Below are 21,638 nucleotides of genomic sequence, written 5' to 3'. Positions count from 1 at the left end.
TTAATAATGAAATTTCTTTATGTATGTTCATGATATTTAGCTGCATTCTACTGTTGATTCTTGCTCTTTACCATGCATTTTGACCTCTCTGTAAAACTAAATTCACTGCTGCTTCATGTTCTGCCAGTCTCACTAAATTCCCTTCCTAATGTGGCTCACAAAATCTCTGCCTTTCTAATCACGCTATCTGATGTTACCAGTGTCTAATTCCTTTATCTACATCGAACACTAGCTATGCTACATCAAGAAGACATAAATGTCTCCTGAGCTGTTTCCCATGGACCAGTAACTACTTCCTGAGATCATCTCTAGCGTCCTTTAAATTAGTCCCCTTATCCTTACTGTTTCTTGTTTGTACATTTCCACCTTTTCTGGTTCACTGTGCTCTCTATTGCGATGTTCAGTGCATATTAGACCTAGATATTGGGCATCAATTTGGTATGTTAATTAAATATTTCAGGCTGACATGACCTAATGTGGCTATGCTTTGTCCAGATTGGCATTGAAGCAGGGAATACATGAACACTGATAAATAAGCAGTATCTTCTGAAGGTGTGAACTAGCCTGTTAGCAAGAAGAAGAAAGTTTGCCATTTGGCACCTAAGTATGTGAGCCCTAACTAGTGCTGGTTAATAATGAAGCACTTAATGCCTTTCATGTCGTTCCTGTGGTGGGCCTTCCTGTGGTGAGGCTGGAAGCAATGCCTTCGTGCAGGTACCCCTCTCGTCTGCTTCAATTGCATTTAGCAGAGTATACAGAATTATCTCTGGGATGGCAGTTTAGGCTACCTATTGATGGCATGATGTCACTATTTTATCTCAATTGGCCTGTATCAACCCTATTATGAAATTCCACAGATCCTGCTTCCAGTTGTCTGCTCTATAACAAACGGAACACTGGCAACTATTGCAGCAGGTTAAATGCATTCCTGCTAAGTAGGGTTAAATGGTCACTATTCGCAATGGAGAAGGGTAGTTAGTGGGGTCCCTCAGAGATCTGTGCTGGGACCGTTGCTTTTTAACATTTTCATAAATGACCTGGAGGTGGGGGTAACTAGCGAGGTTATCAAATTTGCTGATGACACAAAGTTGTTTAAGGTCGTCAAATCACAGGAAGATTGTGAAAAGTTGCAAGAAGATATTGCGAGACTAGGAGGCTGGAGTGGAGGAGTGGCCTTGTGGTTAGGGTGGTGGACTTTAGTCCTGGGGAACTGAGTTCGATTCCCACCTCAAGCACAGGCAGCTCCTTATGACTCTGGGCAAGTCACTTAACCCTCCATTGCCCCATGCAAGCCGCATTGAGCCTGCCATAAGTGGGAAAGCGCGGGGTACAAATGTAACAAAATAAATGGCAGATGGCGTTCAATGTGAGCAAGTGCAAAGTGATGCACGTGGGAAAGAGGAACCAGAACTATAGCTACGTCATGCAAGGTTCAGCGTTAGGAGTTACGGAACGAGAAAGGGACCTGGGAGTCATCATTGATGATACATTGAAATCTTCTGCTCAGTGTGCTGCTGCGGCTAAGAAAGCAAATAGAATGTTAGGTATTATTAGGAAAGGGATGGAAAACAAAAATGAGGATATTATAATGCCACTGTATCGGTCCATGATGCGACCGCACCTAGAGTATTGTGTTCAATTCTGGTCACCGCACTTCAAAAAAGATATAGTGGAATTGGAAAAGGTGCAGAGAAGGGCGACAAAGATGATTAAGGGGATGGGACGACTTTCCTATGAGGAAAGGCTAAAGCGGCTGGGGCTCTTCAGCTTCGAGAAAAGGCGGCTGAGGGGTGATATGATAGAGGTATATAAAATAATGAGTGGAGTGGAAAAGACAGATATGGAGCGTCTGTTTACGCTTTCCAATAATACTAGGACAAGGAGGGCATGCGATGAAGCTGGAGTGCAGTAAGTTTAAAACAAATAAGAGAAACTTTTTCTTACTCAGCGCGTAATTCGACTCTGGACTTCGTTGCCGGAGAATGTGGTTAAGGCGGTTAGCTTAGCAGAGTTTAAGAAAGGTTTGGACAGCTTCTTGAAGGAAAAGGCCATAGAATGTTATTAAAGGAACGCAGGGAAAAATCCACTATTCCTGGGACAAGCAGTACAAAATGCTTTGCTCTGTGGATCTTGTCAGGTGATTGTGACCTGGATTGGCCACTGTCGGAGACAGGGTGCTGGGCTAGATGGACCTTTGGTCTGTCCCAGTGTGGTGATGCTTATGTCTTATCAGACTTCACTGCTGAATAAATTTAATCTTCCATGAAGCTACTTGCTTTCTTACCTGGGAAAGGAGAAACCAGGTAGTATAGCAGTCCTCAAGGCATGGTCTCATTTCTGGCATGGAGGCTAGGCAGCTGAACAAGCCTAATTATGACAAAGGTGGGCACAAGTTGTTTTTCTTGCCAACCAGAAACACCACAAAATCTGCACGATCATACCTAAATCTCCACTACCCAAACAACAAAGGACTCAAATACAAATAAATCTACCTATGCATCCAGCTTTTCCTACTTAAGTGCACAACTATGGAACACACTACTAAAAGCAGTACAAACTACGTTCAACCATCTAAACTTCTGGAAAGCACTAAAGACAGACGTGTTCAGAAGATCATACTCCACCGACCCAACATAAAAATACCTGGATACCTGCGACACAATTGTAACCAAAGACTATAATGGACACTACCGAACTCTTCCTCCTCCTCTCTAATTTCCTCCCCAACTGAACCTACCTTACATGTACCTCACTCTATTACAATATCACCTTGTATTGTTCACACCTTGTTATTTGTTTCAGACTGGCTTCGGTTAACGCTGTTAACGGTACTATGTAAGCCACATTGAGCCTGCAAAAAGGTGGAAAAATGTGGGATACAAAAGCAACAAATAAATAAATAAATAAATAAATAAATAAAAATTATCGGGACATGGTGTTCTACCGTTTTAATTCTGGTCTGCAGCAGTTTTTTTGCACGTTCCTTAGATTCAGTTAATGTGCAGGACTGGCGGAGTTTTCAGTCTGTTATAATCTGTTATTCTGGGCATTCACATCAGTACAGTGGATGACCACATAGATCCAGTGTAAAGTGTAGGATTTGCAGAATTTTTTTTCAGTCGGTTTTAAGCTGGGTATTGCTGTGCAGGACAGTTGGTTGTCAGTCATGTTGACATTAAGACCATAGGTTCCCACCTGGATCCAGTTTAGGATTAGAGCTGGCTGAGTTTTGGACAGGTATATAAAGTTAAAGTGCTGCTGGTATCTCCATTTTTCCATCCGGACATTATGTTCCCACCCCACATACAGTTTAGGATTGGGGTTTGAGAACGTTAAATATGTTGGAAAATGGGCGTCCTTCCCTTTCAAAAATAAGCTAGATAGTCATGAGACTTTTCTATTTCTATGTTGGCCTCCCTCCATTGGAACAAAAAAGTCCCGCCTCTGCACAGATTTCCCTTATATTTATACTATAGACTTGGCAAGTATTATACAATAATCAGGAAACAAATTACCATCTTAGTATGTCCCACCAACCAATCATCCACTTTCCTAACCCCACATATCTGACTTCTAGCCTATCAATTATCATTTAATTCCTAAAATGATAGTTTACACCCCCTGAGTCAAACAGTTATGCCATCTTCACCTCCTTCTGACCTCTTATGACTTAGCAAACTGTCTAAAAAAAGATCTTTCCAGCTTCTATAAAGATTATATTCTTTTTCATAGGGAATCAATATTATCACGTAATATCACATAAAGTATAGGCCTAAGCATAGCAGTATTCTTATAAAAAAGAACTTAACTTAAATGAATATACTCTTGTTTTGTTATTTCATGTGTGGGATCCTGTAGATATTTTAGGTTATCTGACAATTGTATCCTGTAGCCTTGCAAGCCAGGGTTTGAAAACAGAATGATTAGAGAGAAGAATAATCATTACTACTACTACTATTTAGCATTTCTATAGCGCTACAAAGCGTACGCAGCGCTGCACAAACATAGAAGACAGTCCCTGCTCAAAGAGCTTACAATCTAGTAGACAAAAAATAAAGCAAACAAATCAATTAATGTGTAGAGGAAAGAGGAGAGGAGGGTAGGTGGAAGCGAGTGGATACAAGTGGTTACGAGTCAAAAGCAATGTTAAAGAGGTGGGCTTTCAATCTAGATTTAAAGATGGTCAAGGATGGGGCAAGACGTAAGGGCTCAGGAAGTCTATTCCAGGCATAGGGCGCAGCAAGACAGAAGGAGTGAAGTCTGGAGTTGGCAGTAGCGGAGAAGGGAACAGATAAGAAGGATTTATCCAGGGAACGGAGTGCATGGGGGGGAAGATAAATCTTACAGGTCTCTTTTAGGGTCCAACCCCACCCCAACAGCTTACCAGAGAGTCACATGGATGGCTGTGCACAGTGCTCATAGTGCTACAGTAGCTTTGCTCCTACAATGTTCTACATGTCATCCAGCTTGCAGTAGTCCATGATAGCAGTACATGTTCTACATGTTCTGGTACCTATACCTGAATACAGGTCCTTGGTTACAGAGGTAGTTTGGGCGTCCCTCAAGATTTTACTTGTAACTGTGATTGTCGTATGTCAAAGACCTTTACAGTGACCAGCCTGCTGGTAGGTCTTATACATAAGTGGCACCCAACAGATCATGTGCTGTCAGTAGCCTAGTTATCCCTGCTTGGTAGACACACAAGCTTGTTTTCAAGCTGCTCTACTCATCCAGAGGCATTGTCCAAGAGGTACGTACTGGCATTCCTAAGGGATGGTAGGGAACCTTATCATTGACTTTGGGTGTACAGAAGTACAATTCCTGATGTTTCTTTTACAAAGCCTTACCAATCCATCTCAGCCCTAACACTCCGTCTCAGCAATTCCTTTACAATTCCTCCTCCTGGGCCACAACAATGGCCAGCCAGATCAAGCTATACTTCGTTAGGTTGAGAAAATGCACATCTCGTCATGCTTAAAGTCTTGGAAAGCTGCCATGTTCCTAGAAATCTGGCATTTGAAGAAAAGCAGGGTATTAAACGTCGTTGGTTTGTATCTATGGCATTTCAGACTTGCTTCCCACAATTTTAACACTAATCTGACAGCAATCTTATATACGATCTCTACTGAACGATCATCGATGCTGCTTAGTACCTACAATGACTACAAGTAATGACTATACTCACAGGGCTGTACTCTCCATTAGCCTGAAGACTAGAAGGGTGACACCAATAAGAATGATGTAGACTTCATTATGTTTACAAAGTGGACTCCTTTATCGCTATACATGGGCAGAGCTGTCTGTATCAGATGTATATGCATACCTGTGAATTGTGGCTTGGTCACAGCTATGAGAGAGGGTGGGGAGATCACAATAAGCAAAGGATCCTAGCCTGATAGAGTATGTAGCAGTATGTGTTAGAATAAATTAAGGTCAAATGTAAAGCAGATTTGGTCACATGCCAGCGGTAGCATAGATGATGTTTAAGACCAGGGACAGTCTCCCTCTTGTACAGAGGGGACCGATGCCAAAGTAACATATGATCAATGGTGCCTACCTCAGGCTTAGATGGAATGGGGAAGCTGACGCCATCAAGAAAGAGAGTCAATGGTTGTGAAGGGGAAGATGCTTTTACAGCAACCCCTGATCATATGCACTGATTGTAACACCTACGCATATCTACGGTATATGCCCCAGGCAGAGCTGGACATCTACCTCGTGAGTAAGGTGGAAGTAGAGGGTGCAGTGTGACTCAAAAGGCCAGACCCCCCCCCCCCCCCCCCCCCAAATAAGGCTCTAGATAGAAGAACTAGTCATGTATTTAATTGTTGATCATTATAAGCTATCTTAAATCCCAGATCTTGGTTAAAAAAAAAAAAAAAAAGCATTTTCCCTCCAATCCCTTGGCACTACTGTTGTACATCTGACTGGGTAATTGTCAGAAATAATTAGTGCTCATAATACGCCAGTTACGTGGATAATATTTCCCTGGTAGATGTTTGGAAGGTTGCTACAAGGACTGAGGTGTTCAGGGGATCTATTGACCGGCTGTGTAACTTCTCTAAGAGAACTGTATTAAATAACAGTGTTGATAAAATCTTGTTTAATGACTGTTGAAACTCAGATTGGCACCTTGCAAGCTACTGGAGTCTCCTGGGACTAAGAATAACTTTTTGATACCTCAAATTGGAGTGCATTGAGAATACCACCAAAGCAAAAAATATATACACTCAATTCTCTTGTCTCCCAATAACAAGAGGTATTCAATTTGTTCAGTGTATATAGGATTGGGTTCTCTAAATGTTAAGTTTCTAGAAACACTATTCCCCAATCAGTGACATAGTCTTGGTAAAATCTTCTGCTACCTTTGAACTCTCTCTGTTTCTGAAGGTTTCATGTAAAATTGATAAACTGTTTACCTTTAAAACTTACTTTAAAAGTAAAGAGCAATTATTTTGGAGGCAGAAGATTCAGATATTTCTGAATGTAGCTTTGAAAAAATTATTTTTCTAATGAAAGCATAGGTGTTTTTTTATTGGTGCCTCCTCTTTTTTTATTTCAGATTCCCATGTTAAGTATTTAATTAGCTTCTAAGGGAAGCAGTATGTCTTTGTAGATATTTTGCATCTAGAGAGGTTTCTTCAAGATTTAAAAAACAAAAAATAACTTAGGTGTCAACATTCAGCACTTTGTTTATCACAGCCAGCTTTATTACCAGATATTCACTACTAGGCCATGTCTGGGCACCAGCACAGAATGCCTGGACATATGTGGCTAACTAAAAAAGCAGCCGGTTAAGTACAATATTGAGTACTTAACCAGTTACGATGAATCACATAAAGACAGAACTATGTTTTATGTGGTCCAATTTATGCAGCTATCTTAGCCAGTTAACGGCTGAATATTTGCACTTAACTAGCTAAGTGCTGACTCCACCACCGGAATACCCACAAGCAGTAACTGGGCATTTACAGTGGCACTATCCAGTTAAGTGCTGTTGAATAAGCCTAATTAGCCCCAGACAAGCAAGTGAAACAGCCAGGAGCCTTTTCTAGCCATTTAAATCACTTTGAATATCAACCATTTAGGCTGTTTTGCCTTTCCTTTTTCTTATGTGATGTTGATTTGGATGGGTTGTGAGGAATTTAAATGAATTGACGTATGGAGAGTATTGTTACTTTTTCTTTTCCTTAGATGTTATTTACTCAATTTCCTCCTCATTATATGGGCTTAACATTAAGAACGTGTATTCGGAATTAATTATTTTTATAATATATTAAAATTATTTACTTTGTGATTTTTTTGGACTATAATATTTCAAAACACTACTAAAATAATTGACTTCTATAGCTGCCTTAAATGGGGAACAAATCTTACAATATCAACAAATAATTCATGTGCAGCTGTGAACCATCAACTCTGGACCTGTGTTTTTTAGGCGTTGATTAAATTAAATGTTTACACAGAAAATCAGCCCACTTATAGTCACTCATGAGTAGAACCCCCAGCCTCTGGTGGAATCACTATAGAAGACTGAAGTGTTGGTAATAGCAACAGGTGGTGCAGCACAGAGTTCCAATTCTGATAGCAACCTTGGACTGCAAACCATGCCATCTCCTTCCCCCCCCCCCCCCCCACCAAAAAAAAACAAAAACAAAAAAAACAACTTCTGACTGGATTATCACATTTTGTTCCAGGCAGTTCAAAACATGACAGCAAAGCCTGGAAGCAGAGGAAGAGAAGATCTGAAATGCTAGCTTGCCAATGGCCACATCCCTCCTGCTATACCAAGATTGGGGGAATGGGTGCAAGGGAGATTTTATCTGAGGTTTGAGCGGGGGACACAAGGGAAAGTCAGCAATTCAGTGGAGGTGTGGCAACAAAAGAATGAACATGAAGTGGGATGAACAAGAGACTCAGAGTCTGATGTAATAAAGTAGACTAGCTTTGCGTAAAAGTTAGGCAGCTGTAGCACCCAATGTAAGCATGCTTATTTTTTATTTATTTTTCACACTTATATCCTGCCTTAACCAAAGCGTGTTGCAATCGAGCACAAGCTGTGTACAAAGCCTCAGGTAGACAGCACACATTTAAATCCATAGTAATGAAGCTATTTGCTACACTGCATAGATGCAGAGAAGGGCACAGAACCACTGATGGCTGAGGTTTACCCTAAGGACAGTAAAGGATTAGCACATTTTTCCGCAGTCAGCACTAGTTAGGATTTATGTTTACATAACTTGATAAACCACCTTTCTAACAAGGTAATCAAGGTGGTGTACAAACCAAAATTTTGACTCAAGAAATAGGAATGGAACTATAAATCATCATAAAGGAAAGACGGGACAGGGAGAGGAGCGATACCAGAGAACCAAGTCACAAACTCAGAGCTAAGATCCGTAGGCAGGACCAAAAAAGTAGGTTTTCAAACCAACTTTTAATTTAGTGAGGGAATGTTCAGAACAAGGGATCCTGGGAAGGCGTTCCAGAGGGGGAGAGAGAGAGCAAGATAAAAAAGAGGTATTCTGCCTGGTCAATGCTAAGTGTAATTTGGAAACAGGTGGAACAGAAAGCAGGTAATCCAAAGTAGAGCGCAAGGGTCTAGAGGGAGTGTAGGAAGAGATCAAAGTAGAGAAGTAAGGAGGAGTCTGTGTGTAGAAGGCCCTGTGTATCAACATTAAAATCTCATGGCTGACACGAAAGGAGACCGAGAGCCAATTCTAGTGATGTAAAGATAGGGCAAACACAAATAAGAAGACAAAAAGCAGTGTTCTGTATGAGCTGTAATCTCCGCATGAGGTGGGAAGGGATACCTCAATAAATCAAATTGCAGTAGTCAAGCAGAGAATTGTCTTATAATATTTGCTTGTTATACAAATATCATACTTTTTCGTTATCATGTTACCCAAGATCCTTCTGTAATACTAAATGGTTATTTCTTATATCTCTCCACCATTCATGATGTATTGTAAGCCACACTGAACCTGCAAAGAAGTGGGAAAATGTGGGATACAAATGCAATAAATAAATAAAATAAATAGTAGATACTCATTTCTTCTCTTTTCCATGTGCATTCAGGATCCACAATTTTTTCTGACTTCTTTACAGAGAAGCTACTGATAGGTGAGGTGTGCTGGAACAAAGAAATGCTGAACTATTGACAATATCACATGTCAGCACTTCAACGTGTTTGTACATACATCTATGAAAATGCTAGAATGCTATTCTGCACATATTATTGCAAAAAGCACATGCACAGATATAGATGCACACAACTCAAGGTGCCAAACAACTTTCTTGTGCACCAAAATATATCTGCTACCAGCGCAGCCCTGTGTGTGCATGCATCCAGTGTGCTCTCCCAGATTAACACACATTATTGCTCATAGCCTCTTTGCAATCAATTTACTTACTGCATCAAGTAGCAGAAATCCTGTGCCTAGCTTTAGCATAAAGCCCTAATGCAGGGTTTTCTGCATCAACCCCTAAGTAACAGCTTGTGGGAAAATAAAAGAGCTGTTGGAGAGGGAGCAAGTAGTGAGTGGATGGGGGGCTACGAAACAGTAAGTGTATGACTGGATGAGGAAGCAAGAGTGATTGACTGCATAGGGAGGGTAAAGTGCAACAATGACTAAGAGGATGAGGGGAGCAAGGTGAGACTGAGAAAGGGGAGATCAAGTGAGGAAAGGGGGGGTGAAGGAGGGGGGGGGGGTGCAGGGACAGGAAGGAGTATGAAGCAAGAGCAAGGGAGCTGGATCCAGGGTGTATGAAAAGGATGAAGGAATTGAAAGGGGTATGGAGTGTGAAAAAGGATCAGTGTCCAGAGGAGGTATGCAAGTAGATTGTGCTTCCCAATCCATCTCTCTCCTTAATCCTGGACACTATTTTTCCCTCTCCTTCTTATACTAATTGATTTTCCTCGTCTTGTGCTCTTTGCTCTATCCCTCTTACCTTAGACATAAGTATTGCCATACTGAGGAAGACTAAAGGTCCAACAAGCCCAGCATCCTGTTTCCAACAGTGGCCAATCCAGGTCACAAATACCTGGCAAGATCCCCAAAAAGTACAAAACATTTTATATTGCTTATTCCAGAAATAGTGGATTTTTCCCAAGTCCATTTAATAACGGTCTATGGACTTTTCCTTTAGGAAGCCGTCCAAACGTTTTTAAAACTTTGCTAAGATAACTGCCTTTACCACATTCTCCAGCAACAAATTCCAGAGTTTAATTACCCTTTGAGAGAAGAAAAATTTTGTCCGATTCGTTTTAAATTTACTACATTGTAGCTTCATTGTATGCCCCCTAGTCCTTGTGTTTTTGGAAAGCGTAAACAGACACTTCACATCTACCCGTTCAACTCCACTCATTATTTTATAGACCTCTATCTTATCTCCCCTCAGCCGCCTTTTCTCCAAGCTGAAGAGCCCTAGCCGCTTTAGCCTTTCCTCATAGCCAAGTCGTCCCATCCCCTTTATCATTTTCTTCACCCTTCTCTGCACCTTTTCTAATTCCACAATATCTTTTTTGAGATGCGGTGATCAGAATTGAACACAATATTCGAGGTGTGGAGTGATACAAAGGCATTATATAACATCCTCATTTTTGTTTTCCATTCCTTTCCTAATAATACCTAACATTCTATTTGCTTTCTTAGCTGCAGCAGCACTCTGAGCAGAAGGTTTCAACATATGGACGACGACACCAAAATTCCTTTCTTGGTCCGTGACTCCTAACGTGGAACCTTGCATGACATAGCTATAATTCGAGTTCCTCTTTCCCACATGCATCACTTTGCACTTGCTCACATTAAACGTCATCTGCCATTTAGACGCCCAGTCTCCCAGTCTCGTAAGGTCCTCTTGTAATTTTTCACAATCCTCCAGCGATTTAACGACTTTGAATAACTTTGTGTCATCAGCAAATTTAATTACCTCACTAGTTACTCCCATCTCTAGGTCATTTATAAATATGTTAAAAAGCAGCGGTCCCAGCACAGACCCCTGGGGAATCCCACCAACTACCCTTCTCCATTGAGAATACTGACCATTTAATCCTACTCTGTTTTCTATCTTTTAACCAATTTTTAATCCACAATAGAACACTACCTCCTACCCCATGACTCTCCAATTTCCTCTGGAGTCTTTCATGAGGTACTTTGTCAAACGCCTTCTGAAAATCCAGATACACAATATCAACCGGCTCACCCTTACACTACTACTAATCATTTCTATAGCGCTACTAGACATACGCAGCACTGTACACTTGAACATGAAGAGACAGTCCCTGCTCAACAGAGCTTACAATCTAATTAGGACAAACAGGACAAACAAGAGATAAGGGAATATTAAAGTGAGGATGATAGAATAAGGGTTCTGAACAAGTGAACAAGGGCTAGGAGTTAAAAGCAACATCAAAAAGGTGGGCTTTTAGCTTAGATTTGAAGACAGTCAGAGATGGAGCTTGATGTACCCGCTCAGGAAGTCTATTCCAGGCATATGGTGCAGCAAGATAAAAGGAACGGAGTCTGGTGTTAGCAGTGGAGGAGAAGGGTGCAGATAAGAGAGATTTACCCAATGAACGGAGTTCCCGGGGAGGAATGTAGGGAGAGATGAGAGTGGAGAGGTACTGAGGAGCTGTAGAGTGAATGCACTTATATGTCAATAAGAGGAGTTTCAACTGTATGCGGAAATGGATAGGAAGCCAGTGAAGTGACTTGAAGAGAGGGCTAATATGAGCATAACGACCCCTTCAAAGAAATGTAGTAGATTGGTGAGGCAAGATTTCCCTTCACTAAATCCATGTTGACTTTGTCTCATTAATCCATGCTTTTGAATATGCTCTGTTAATTTTGTTCTTAATAACAGTCTCTACCATTTTGCCCGGCACCGACGTCAGACTCACCGGTCTATAATTTCCCGGATCTCCTCTGGAACCTTTTTTAAAAATCGGCGTTACATTGGCCACACTCCAATCTTCCGTTACCAAGCTCGATTTTAAGGATAAATCACATATTTCTAATAGCTCCGCAAGCTCATTTTTCAGTTCTATCAGTACTCTGGTATGAATACCATCCGGTACAGGAGATTTGCTACTCTTCAGTTTGCTGAACTGCCCCATTACATCCTCCAGGTTTACAGAGAATTCATTAAGTTTCTCCGACTCGTCAGCTTCGAATACCATTTCTGGCACCGGTATCACACCCAAATCGTCCTCGGTGAAGACCAAAGCAAAGAATTCATTTAATCTCTCTGCTACGGCTTTGTCTTCCCTGATTGTACCTTTTGCTCCTTGGTCATCTATCGGTCCAACCGATTCTTTTGCCAGCTTCCTGCTTTTAATATACCTAAAAATTTTTTTTACTATGTGCAGGGCCGGTCCTAGGGTCTCTGGTACCCCCCTTCAGACTATCAGTTGGTGCCCCCCACCCCCGGCTAGCATCTCCTTTCTCTCTTCTCCCTCCCTCTTCTCCCACCCTGCCCCCTTTGTCAGCCCAGTGCAGAGCTGGCTATAGCCGGGGAGAGAGCCTGGCGGGGGGGGGGGGGGGGGGGGGGGTGCAATGCATTACTCTCTCCAGAAAAAAAAAACCTAAATGCTCCCAGGTTCCAATCTAATTCATGTTTAATGTGGGATAAAATGCTATAAATAAGTAAATAAATATAAACTTTTAACATTGAGCACCTGATTCTTAAAGTGGACATATTCCAAACACTATAATGAAAATAAAATGATTTCTTTCTACCTTTGTTGTCTGGTGACTTTGTTTTTCTGATCATGCTGGCCCAGTACCTGATTCTGCTGCTATCTGTCCTCTTAACTCCGTTTCCAGGGCTTCCTTTCCATTTATTTCTTTACTTTCCTTCTTTCTTCTTCATTTCTTGCCTTACATCCGTAAGTAAAAGCTGGGTCCTCTGCAGACTTGACTGTCCAGTGGATCCAGCTTCTGCCTATTTTCTCCATCCATGTGCAGGTTTTCTCCCTTTTCCCTCATCTCCTTCCTCTCTCCTCCCTCCCCTCCATCCATGTCGAGCATTTCTTCTCTATCCCTTCCCCTCCATCCATGTGCATCTCCTTCCTCTGTCTTCCCTCCCCTCCATCCATGTCCAGAATTTCTCCTCTTCATCCATGTGCATCTCCTTCCTGTCTTCCCTTCCCTCCCCTCCATCCATGTCCAACAATTCTCCTCTCCCCTCCATCCATATCCAGCAACCCTCCTCTCTCCCCTGCCCTCCATCCACCCATGTCCAGCAACCCTCCTCTCTCCCCTGCCCTCCCCTCTATCCACCCATGTACAGCAACTCTCCTCTCTCCCCTGCCCTCCCCTCTATCCACCCATGTCCAGCAACTCTCCTCTACCCTCCATCCATGTCCAGCAACTCTACTCTGCCCTCCATCCATGTCCAGCAACTCTCCTCTCCCCTGACCTGTCCTCCATCCATGTCCAGCAACCCTCCTCTCTCTCCTGCCCTCCCTTCCATCCACCCATGTCCAGCAACCCTCCTCTCTTCCCTGCCCTCCCCTCTATCCACCCATGTCCAGCAACCCTCCTCTCTTCCCTGCCTCCCCTCTATTCACCCATGTCCAGCAACCCTCCTCTCCCCTGCCCTCCATGCATATCCAGCAATTCTCTTCTCTCCCCTGCCCCCCTCCATCCATCCATTCCCAGCGATTCTCTTCTCCCCCTCCTCTGCCCCCCTCCATCCATCCATTCCCAGCGATTCTCTTCTCCCCCTCCTCTGCCCCCCTCCATCCATCCCCAGCGATTCTCCTCTCCCCTGCACCCTCCATCCATCCCCAGCAATTCTCCTCTGTCCCCTCCTCTGCCATCCATGTCCAGCAATTCTCCTTCGCCCCATCCCCCTCCTATTTATGGCCACCTGCCCGCCCTCTTCTCCGACTCCCCCCAACATCCTCCTTTTTCCTCCTGCCACCCTGCGTGGTTTGTCTTTTTTAATTTACCTCCTTCCCAGCAACCGTGTCATTTCAAAGCCCTGCCCGTCTCTAGCCTTCCCTCCCTTCGTCGTGAGTTGGTACCACAGAGTCCCGCCCTCGAGGAAATTACATCAGAAGGCGGGACTCTGTGGAACGAACTCACAAAGGGAGGGAAGGCTAGAGACGGGCAGGGCTTTGAAATGACGAGGCCGCTGGGAAGGAGGTAAATTTAAGAAGACAAACCACGCAGGGAGGCAGGAGGAAAAAGGGGGATGTTGGGGGGAGTCGGAGAAGAGGGCAGGCAAGTGTCGTGGTATGGTGGCGCAGCACCACAGCGGCGCCCTTGAAGGCAGGCGCCCCCCTGCGGTGCTTACCCCGCTTACTGGGTTTGACCGGCCCTGACTATGTGTTTTTGCCTCCAACGCAATCTTTTTTTCGAAGTCCCTCTTACCCTTCCTTATCAGCGCTTTGCATTTGACTTGACATTCCTTATGCCGTTTCTTATTATTTTCAGTCGGTTCCTTCTTCCATTTTCTGAAGGATTTTCTTTTAGCTCTAATAGCTTCCTTCACCTCACTTTTTAACCACGCCAGCCATGGTCTTCCATCCTCCTTTTTTAATACACGGAATATATTTGGCCTGGGCTTCCAGGATGGTGTTTTTGGCCCTCGCAGTCGCTCCTCTAAGTTTTCTTTTCACCGTTCTTCTCATTTTATCATAGCCTCCTTTTTTAAAGTTAAACGCTAACGTTATTTGATTTCCTATGTATACTTACTTCAAAGCTAATATCAAATCTGATCATATTATGATCACTGTTATCAAGCAGCCCCAGCACCATTACCTCCCGCACTAGATCATGCGCTCCACTAAGAACTAGGTCTAGAATTTTTCCTTCTCTCATCAGCTCCTGTACCAGCTGCTCCATAAAGTTGTCCTTGATTTCATCAAGGAATTTTACCTCCCTAGCATGTCCCGATGTTACATTTACCCAGTCAATATCGGGGTTGTTGAAATCACCCATTATTACTGTGTTGCCTAGTTTGTTTGCGTTCCTAATTTCCTTTAACATTTCTGCATCCGTCTGTTCATCCTGGTCAGGCAGACGGTAGTACACTCCTATCACTATCCTTTTCCCCTTTACACATGGAATTTCAATCCACAGTGATTCCAAGAAGTGTTTTGTTTCCTGCAGAATTTTCCATCTATTTGATTCAAGGCTTTTGTTAATATACCCTGTCTCTATTTATCTCCTCTAAGATGATTCTCTCTCTGAGATGACCCTTCCTTTCCATATCCCCCAGATTATTTCTCCTTCCCCTATTCTCAATCCCCCCCCCCCTTTTCTTCCCAGTACTGGACATTGGATAAACACTACAAACAATCAAAAACATATTTTTGAAGTAATGTACTTTACTATACACATATATACAAGTTCAAGTTTATGATCCTTAAAAACCTGATGCAAAAAACTGGGGGCTGGTCTCATTGGCTTCCATTTACTGATTGAGTTCCTATGGTTCTAGGGATCTACTATATATTTATAACTTTATGCTACAATAATATGGTACTGTTTTATAGTCAAAAGTTACATTGAGGCTAGCAAAAGTTTTATTCAATTGGCTCGCCTACTGCAAACACACATCTTCCTGATGAGACTTTCCTCTGCTTTATGTATCAAAATTGAAACACTACAGCTTTGTGTGTCTATTGAAGAAATGCTACTGCTCTGTATACTGCATCAGGGGTAAAAGGATTGCATGTTAGCACATACATTAAAATGTTGTGCGCTGAAGCTTAGTGCAGCATCCTAACAAATGGCTTATTGCATCAAGTCCTTAGATGATTCCACATCAGAATACCAGTTTTATGAAAGTAAAATATCAGAGATTCTCTCAATATTTGTTCTTTAATAATCTCTGGATGAAAGCACAAGGTACAAAATAAACAGGAAACGCAACCAATGCTTGCTGATATTCCATTTTTGTTTGTTTGTTTTCAACTCCAGCAGGAATCCAGTATTTGCAAAAAGGATTTAGCATTCTCCACAGTTTTTTTTTTGTTACATTTGTACCCCGCGCTTTCTCACTCATGGCAGGCTCAATGCTGCTTACATGGGGCAATGGAGGGTTAAGTGACTTGCCCAGAGTCACAAGGAGCTGCCTGTGCCGGGAATCGAACTCAGTTCCTCAGGACCAAAGTCCAGCACCCTAACCACTAGACCCACTCCTCCACTGTGTCATCCTTCCATGTTTTAATTCTGGCAAAAACAAGGCAGAATCATCATCTGTAAGATGTGTATGTGCAAGACTAGGTAGAGTTCTTGAATCAAAACAAAAAACAGAGAGGGTTGAAAGACAAAGTCCAGAAAACAAAAAAAGTATCAGGAGCCTTCACAAGTGGGGCAAAGTTTTTAATTGTACGTCATATATCATTGACCTGACATGGGCCATGTTTCAGCGCAAAGTGCCTGCGTCAGGGTTCACTTGCTCTTAATCCTCTGAAATGAAGAGAATAGCTGAAGGCTGAGTTCACATCAACCGTGGTGCACTAAATATACATGTAAACTGCTTGCTTGCTTGCTGTCTCTTAAAGCAAGAAGAACACTGCGATCCTGAAGCAAGCAATTTACGTGTATATTTAGTGCGCCACATGTTGGGTCAATAATATATGACGTACAATTAAAAACGTTGCCCCACTTGAGAAGGCTCCTGGTACTTTTTTTGTTTTCTACAGTTCTTGAACCAACCATGAGCACCTTACCTACAGCAGTGCAGAAAACAAATCCCACAAGATCAACAGTGTGAGACAAAACTGCTGTTTTCTCTCTTGCTCTTTTTTTTTGTAGGTTTATGCTGGATAAGTAAGTTCACATCTCACTGGGCAACTTTTAAAATAGGCAAGATCAGACTACAAGAAGTGCTCCAGTGCAGGCCTTACGAGATGGAGCAGGAAGCGGGGTGATGAACTTGACAGCCAGACAGGCAGCAGGCAAGACAGTGATCCAGGTACAGGCAGAGTCAGTAGGCAGGCAGCAGATACAAGAGTAATCCAGGTACAGGCAGAGTCAGGAGGCAGGCAGCAGACACAAGAGTAATCCAGGTACAAGCAGGGTCAGGAGGCAGGCATCAGACACAAGAGTAATCCAGGTACAGGCAGAGTCAGTAACGAAGAACAAAGTAGAGGAGAAGCACACTACTGAGCAAGTAACACCTATCAAAGTAGAAGCCGAAGCAAGGAGTCTAGGGAGAGCTTAGCTGATAAAGTGCTGGCGTCTGACATCAGCAAGAGAAGGGGCACAGCAATAGGACAAGAGCAGGGGAAGGAGGAACCAGAAGGAGAAAGGCAAGGGAAGCCCGGCAGAGGAAGAGCAGACCCAGGTGGGTTGAAGCAAAGCAATCAAGGAGCCTGCAGCTAGAGAAGAACCACACCCACATGGCTCAGGGCTGTGCCAGTCAAGTGTGCATGTCGACGGGACCCTGCGCAGCCCGAGGACGCCGCTTGCGTTGAGGTAGGGGACATTACAATAATGAGTGTGACTGTTGGGCAGACTGGATAGACCATTCAGGTCTTTATCCTCCGTCATTTACTATGTTACTGTCATTTACTATGTTACTTTGTTACTATATCAGAAGTATCAGAGTTCTATACACCCTGAAAAGAACACTTTGGCAAAAGATTTAAACCATGACAGCACCATAGCCTGAAAACTCAATTTGTGCAAATACTATAACAACATTTAGTCCTTCTGGACATGAGTTCTTCTGAGTTCATGATCACTTCATTAACTAAAAGCTACAAGAGTTGTTATGGCATTAAAACCAGAATAAAAAAGGAAACTGCCACACTAGATGGGCCTAATTGTTAGCTTCAAGCTGCCTTCTGAAATGAGTACTTCTCATTTCTTTATATCCCAAGCTATGGCACTGATAAAGTTGAAGGTCACTATTGAATCCCATCTTGCTCCACTACTATTCCCGATGCCTAGGGCTAAGGGGCTAACTTTAGAGCAGGAAGCTATGTTTAAGCCTATTTTATAAAGGTAGCACACCTGTAGATACCTACGTGCCTTTATGAGTACCCAGAACCAGACCCAGTACTGCACAAACTTACACCTGCTGCAAAGCTGCAAACGTCATTATGTATGCTGTGCATGTACTCAATATACATTACAACACTGCCCTTGCTTCACCAGGAATGGCTATGAGCAGATTGTGTGAAAACAGGCATTAGTGTGTTACACGACTACTTTTTGGTGTAAAACATGTTTTATGCCCATAACATGCTTTATAAAATTACCCTCAAAGTCTAAGACCAAATGAAACCAAGAAAATGATCACTTAGGTGAAGAGACCCTAGGTCTTAAGAGGGACAACCTTATCCAAGGCATTAGACAAACCTGATTCCATTCAGTTACAAGAAAATTGTGATTGCCAAGTTAGTTCACATGGATATATGGAAATAAGAATTAACAAGCAAGTTGTAGAAAAAAAATAAAAAAAATGTATCTTTGAAAAGCTTCAGAGAGTTATCTTTTTTTCAGGTCAGTCTTAGGAGAGGTTTATGGTTTATTGATTTATAATCCAACTGGACTACGGCAGCACACAACTTTCACATCCATAATCAAATTAACATATCATAAAAATACATATAATCAAAACAAGCAAACAATGCCACATTCACAAATCATCACCTTTGTACATAAGTCATTTCCTGCAAAACCAATTTAAAATATTATAGCCCACCAATGTTCCCCAATTCCAAAAGCACAAGAGTACAAAAGAGTCTTCAATAATTTCCTGAAAAGCACAGACTGAGGCAAGACCCTGAACGTTAACATTTTTTAGCATTTGACTCCAAACACAGACTGTATACTTCTAGGTACTGTATTAAATGGAGGTCACAACTGCCATATTGAAATTGGAAATGGCATGAGCAGGAACGACTGCAGATTGCTCCTGCCCATGCCAGTTCCAATCCCAAAATGGTGACCATGACCTTCCATGGAAGTCAGGCTGCAGTGGGAAATTGTGGCCATCATTTTGACTATGCAATAGGCAGGAGCAACCTGAGATCACTCCTGCCCCGAAGAGACCTCTAGATCACCAGGGCTTTTCAAATGTAGGCCCAGGGAGGGTAGCATGGGAAGATGAGTTTTCTGTTGAGGGGGAGGCTAGCCTGGAGGGGGTGGAGACAGGCTTGCAGTGGTGGTAAGGGGTGGGGTGGGGGCTTTGGTTTCAGTTCCGGCTGAAACTGAGCAGCGAATTTCAGCTGCAGATCTGGTATCAGCCAGAACCAAAAGCCTTGGTTTCAGTCATCCTCTAATTCAGCCCCATCACTCCTGGCTTTTTTCTGCAACTGAAGAAATTTGGACACTTTCCATTCTCTTGTGTTCCCATGAAGTCAAAAATGGGAGCTCTCTACCTTTCCACACCCAGGTGAAAAGCTGCTAGACAGAGTTCCCCTCTCCCTGGGCCCAATTAATGTCTGAGAAAGTCTGCTGAACACTGACCCCTCCTTCAATATGCACAGCTGAAATTGCCAAGAGATGATCCTCTACCCAAGCATAAAGCTCATCAATCCAAGGACAATAGTGTTCTCCTCATTCCCCCTGATGCAAGGCAAAGATATAAGACTTTCACAGGTACACTGTGAAAGGAGGAAGGCCAGAGATGGAAAGCAGAGGTCCACAGAGGATTGACAAAGGTACATATGGGTATGGCATAATTCCTACATTGTTCACAGAAGAAAGGGCTTATGAACAACTTGCAAAACTGAACATGGACAAAGCTATGGGACGAGATAAGATATATCCCAGGATACTGAAGGAGCTTAGAGGTTTTGGCAAGCCCCCTAAAAGATCAATGAAGACCAGAGTGGTAACCGAGAAGAGGTGGGAAACTACAGATTGGTAAGCCCTAGTTCGGTAGTAGGAAAAGGTAAAAGAAGATGCTGCTGAAGAACATGATCAGGGCCAGCTTTATTAACTGTGGGGCCCTGTGAGGACCAGTTTGGAGAGCCCCATAGGAACTGAATGGGCTTTGTTGCACTTGCCATGCTGGGAATCACTACCTCAGCTTTGTAAAAGGAGCCCTAAATGCACTGAAGAAGCCCACTATGACTAGTAGCACACTTTAATAATACTCTATGGGGGAAATCTAATTAGAGTAGCCGTCTTCTCGCTCTTATCTATTAGATGAGATTCTCCAGTAATACAGTTTTGCTACATAGTCACACTATTACTAAGGTACACCCACATCTAACTAGAAATAATTTTTTAAATAAGAGTAAGGAAAATAGAAAAGACATTCAAAAACACATTTCCACAACTTTTTTGTATGTGTACTTGACAAAAAAAAAAAACAAAATAAAAAAAATCTTTGTCCTACTGAACAACAGAACAAGTTAAAGTGGCCAGTATGTTTATGTGAGGTATTACTATAGCCAGAGACACTGGGTAACACACAGAGACACTGGGTAACACACAGCAAATATTTCTCTTGAAGCTTTTCTTATATATATATATATATATATATATATATATATATATATATATATATATAATTTATTTATGCAAATGAAGCTGCTCAAAGAAATAAAAAAATGGGCAGAGAAAAGTTAACACATTATTGCTTCTTGTGTCAACTAGCAGATCTTTGGCTAATGAATATACATAAAAAGTATCACTTACTGAAATCAATGAGGAAACGTCCAAATCCTTGCCTTTGGTACTGAGGCATGATCATTATGCAGGAGACATTGTACTTCTGCTGGCAAAGCTTTTCCTGAGGGAAGCAGTAACAGATTAAGTATGTCAAAGCATTGCTGAAGTGAGCAATTTACTGCACCTGCCACTGTCCCTGCGAAATATTCTAAGGCAATCAGGCATATCAAGCTGATATCAAAGTAAACACCTACAGATCACAGGAGAAAATGGTACCAGTCACTTGTAGAAGGTTGCCAATTTACTCTCTTTAATATTAGATACCAAAATAAAGAGCTACAGAGGAATACATCTGTATCATCATCATACACAGGTATTTACATACATGAATATGTATGTGTGTTACTGATATAAAGAGATAATCTATGCATATATAGAGTCAAGTGAGGTTTGATATTAATTAACATCAGGAAATATAGTTTGGGTATGAGAACTGTTATAGAAATAACTTATATTTGCAGAAATCTCATTATAGGCAATATATATTTTATTTTATTTCCAGAATTTGATATACCACAAAATAGGGCCAGTACTGGAGGCTAAGCATTTTACAACAATAAAATTAATGATCAGATGGTGGATGGGGCATGGACAAAGAGAAAGACAGACACACAAACACAAGGGGGGAGGGAACAGAGGGCAATAGGAAGGGAAGGGAGGAGATGGGACAAACAGCAAAGGGAGGACAGTAAAGAAAAAACTAGGTAGGAAGGGCCTCAAAGGCTGAGGAGAAAAGCAAGGTCTTCAGCTGGATCTTAAAGGCTTGAAGAATGGTAGGTGACCTAAATTGGGAGGGGAGAGAGTTCCAAAGTTTGTGGCCTTTCCTCTCAACCCTTTCCCCACTTCCACAATTAGTTCCTTGTCCCCCTCCACACTAATTCCTGCATTTACTCCTTCCCCTTAACGCCACCTGCATCTTTCTTTTATTCATTCATGTTTGGGGCCCGGAACCCTCTACCCAAAGTCCTTCGTAAGGGAGTTTCCAAT

The 21,638-nt window shown here is 42.3% G+C and overlaps 1 protein-coding gene across 6 annotated transcripts in view; it reads right to left on the bottom strand.

Moving 5' to 3' along the window:
* The window catches only part of KAT6B (lysine acetyltransferase 6B), a 364,617-nt gene that overhangs the window by 76,929 nt on the left and 266,050 nt on the right, over positions 1–21,638 (bottom strand). For all 6 annotated transcript variants that reach the window (XM_030203217.1, XM_030203216.1, XM_030203215.1 and 3 more), the window contains one exon: positions 20,619–20,712. In XM_030203217.1, the coding sequence (XP_030059077.1) occupies positions 20,619–20,712 (94 nt within the window). The remainder of the gene's footprint in view (positions 1–20,618; positions 20,713–21,638) is intronic.

Source organism: Microcaecilia unicolor, chromosome 5 (genome assembly GCF_901765095.1).
Source record: "Microcaecilia unicolor chromosome 5, aMicUni1.1, whole genome shotgun sequence".
Classification (NCBI taxonomy): Eukaryota; Metazoa; Chordata; class Amphibia; order Gymnophiona; family Siphonopidae; genus Microcaecilia; species Microcaecilia unicolor.
Note: the sequence above shows the minus strand (reverse complement) of the source record. Positions and strands in the feature narration are given on the sequence as shown.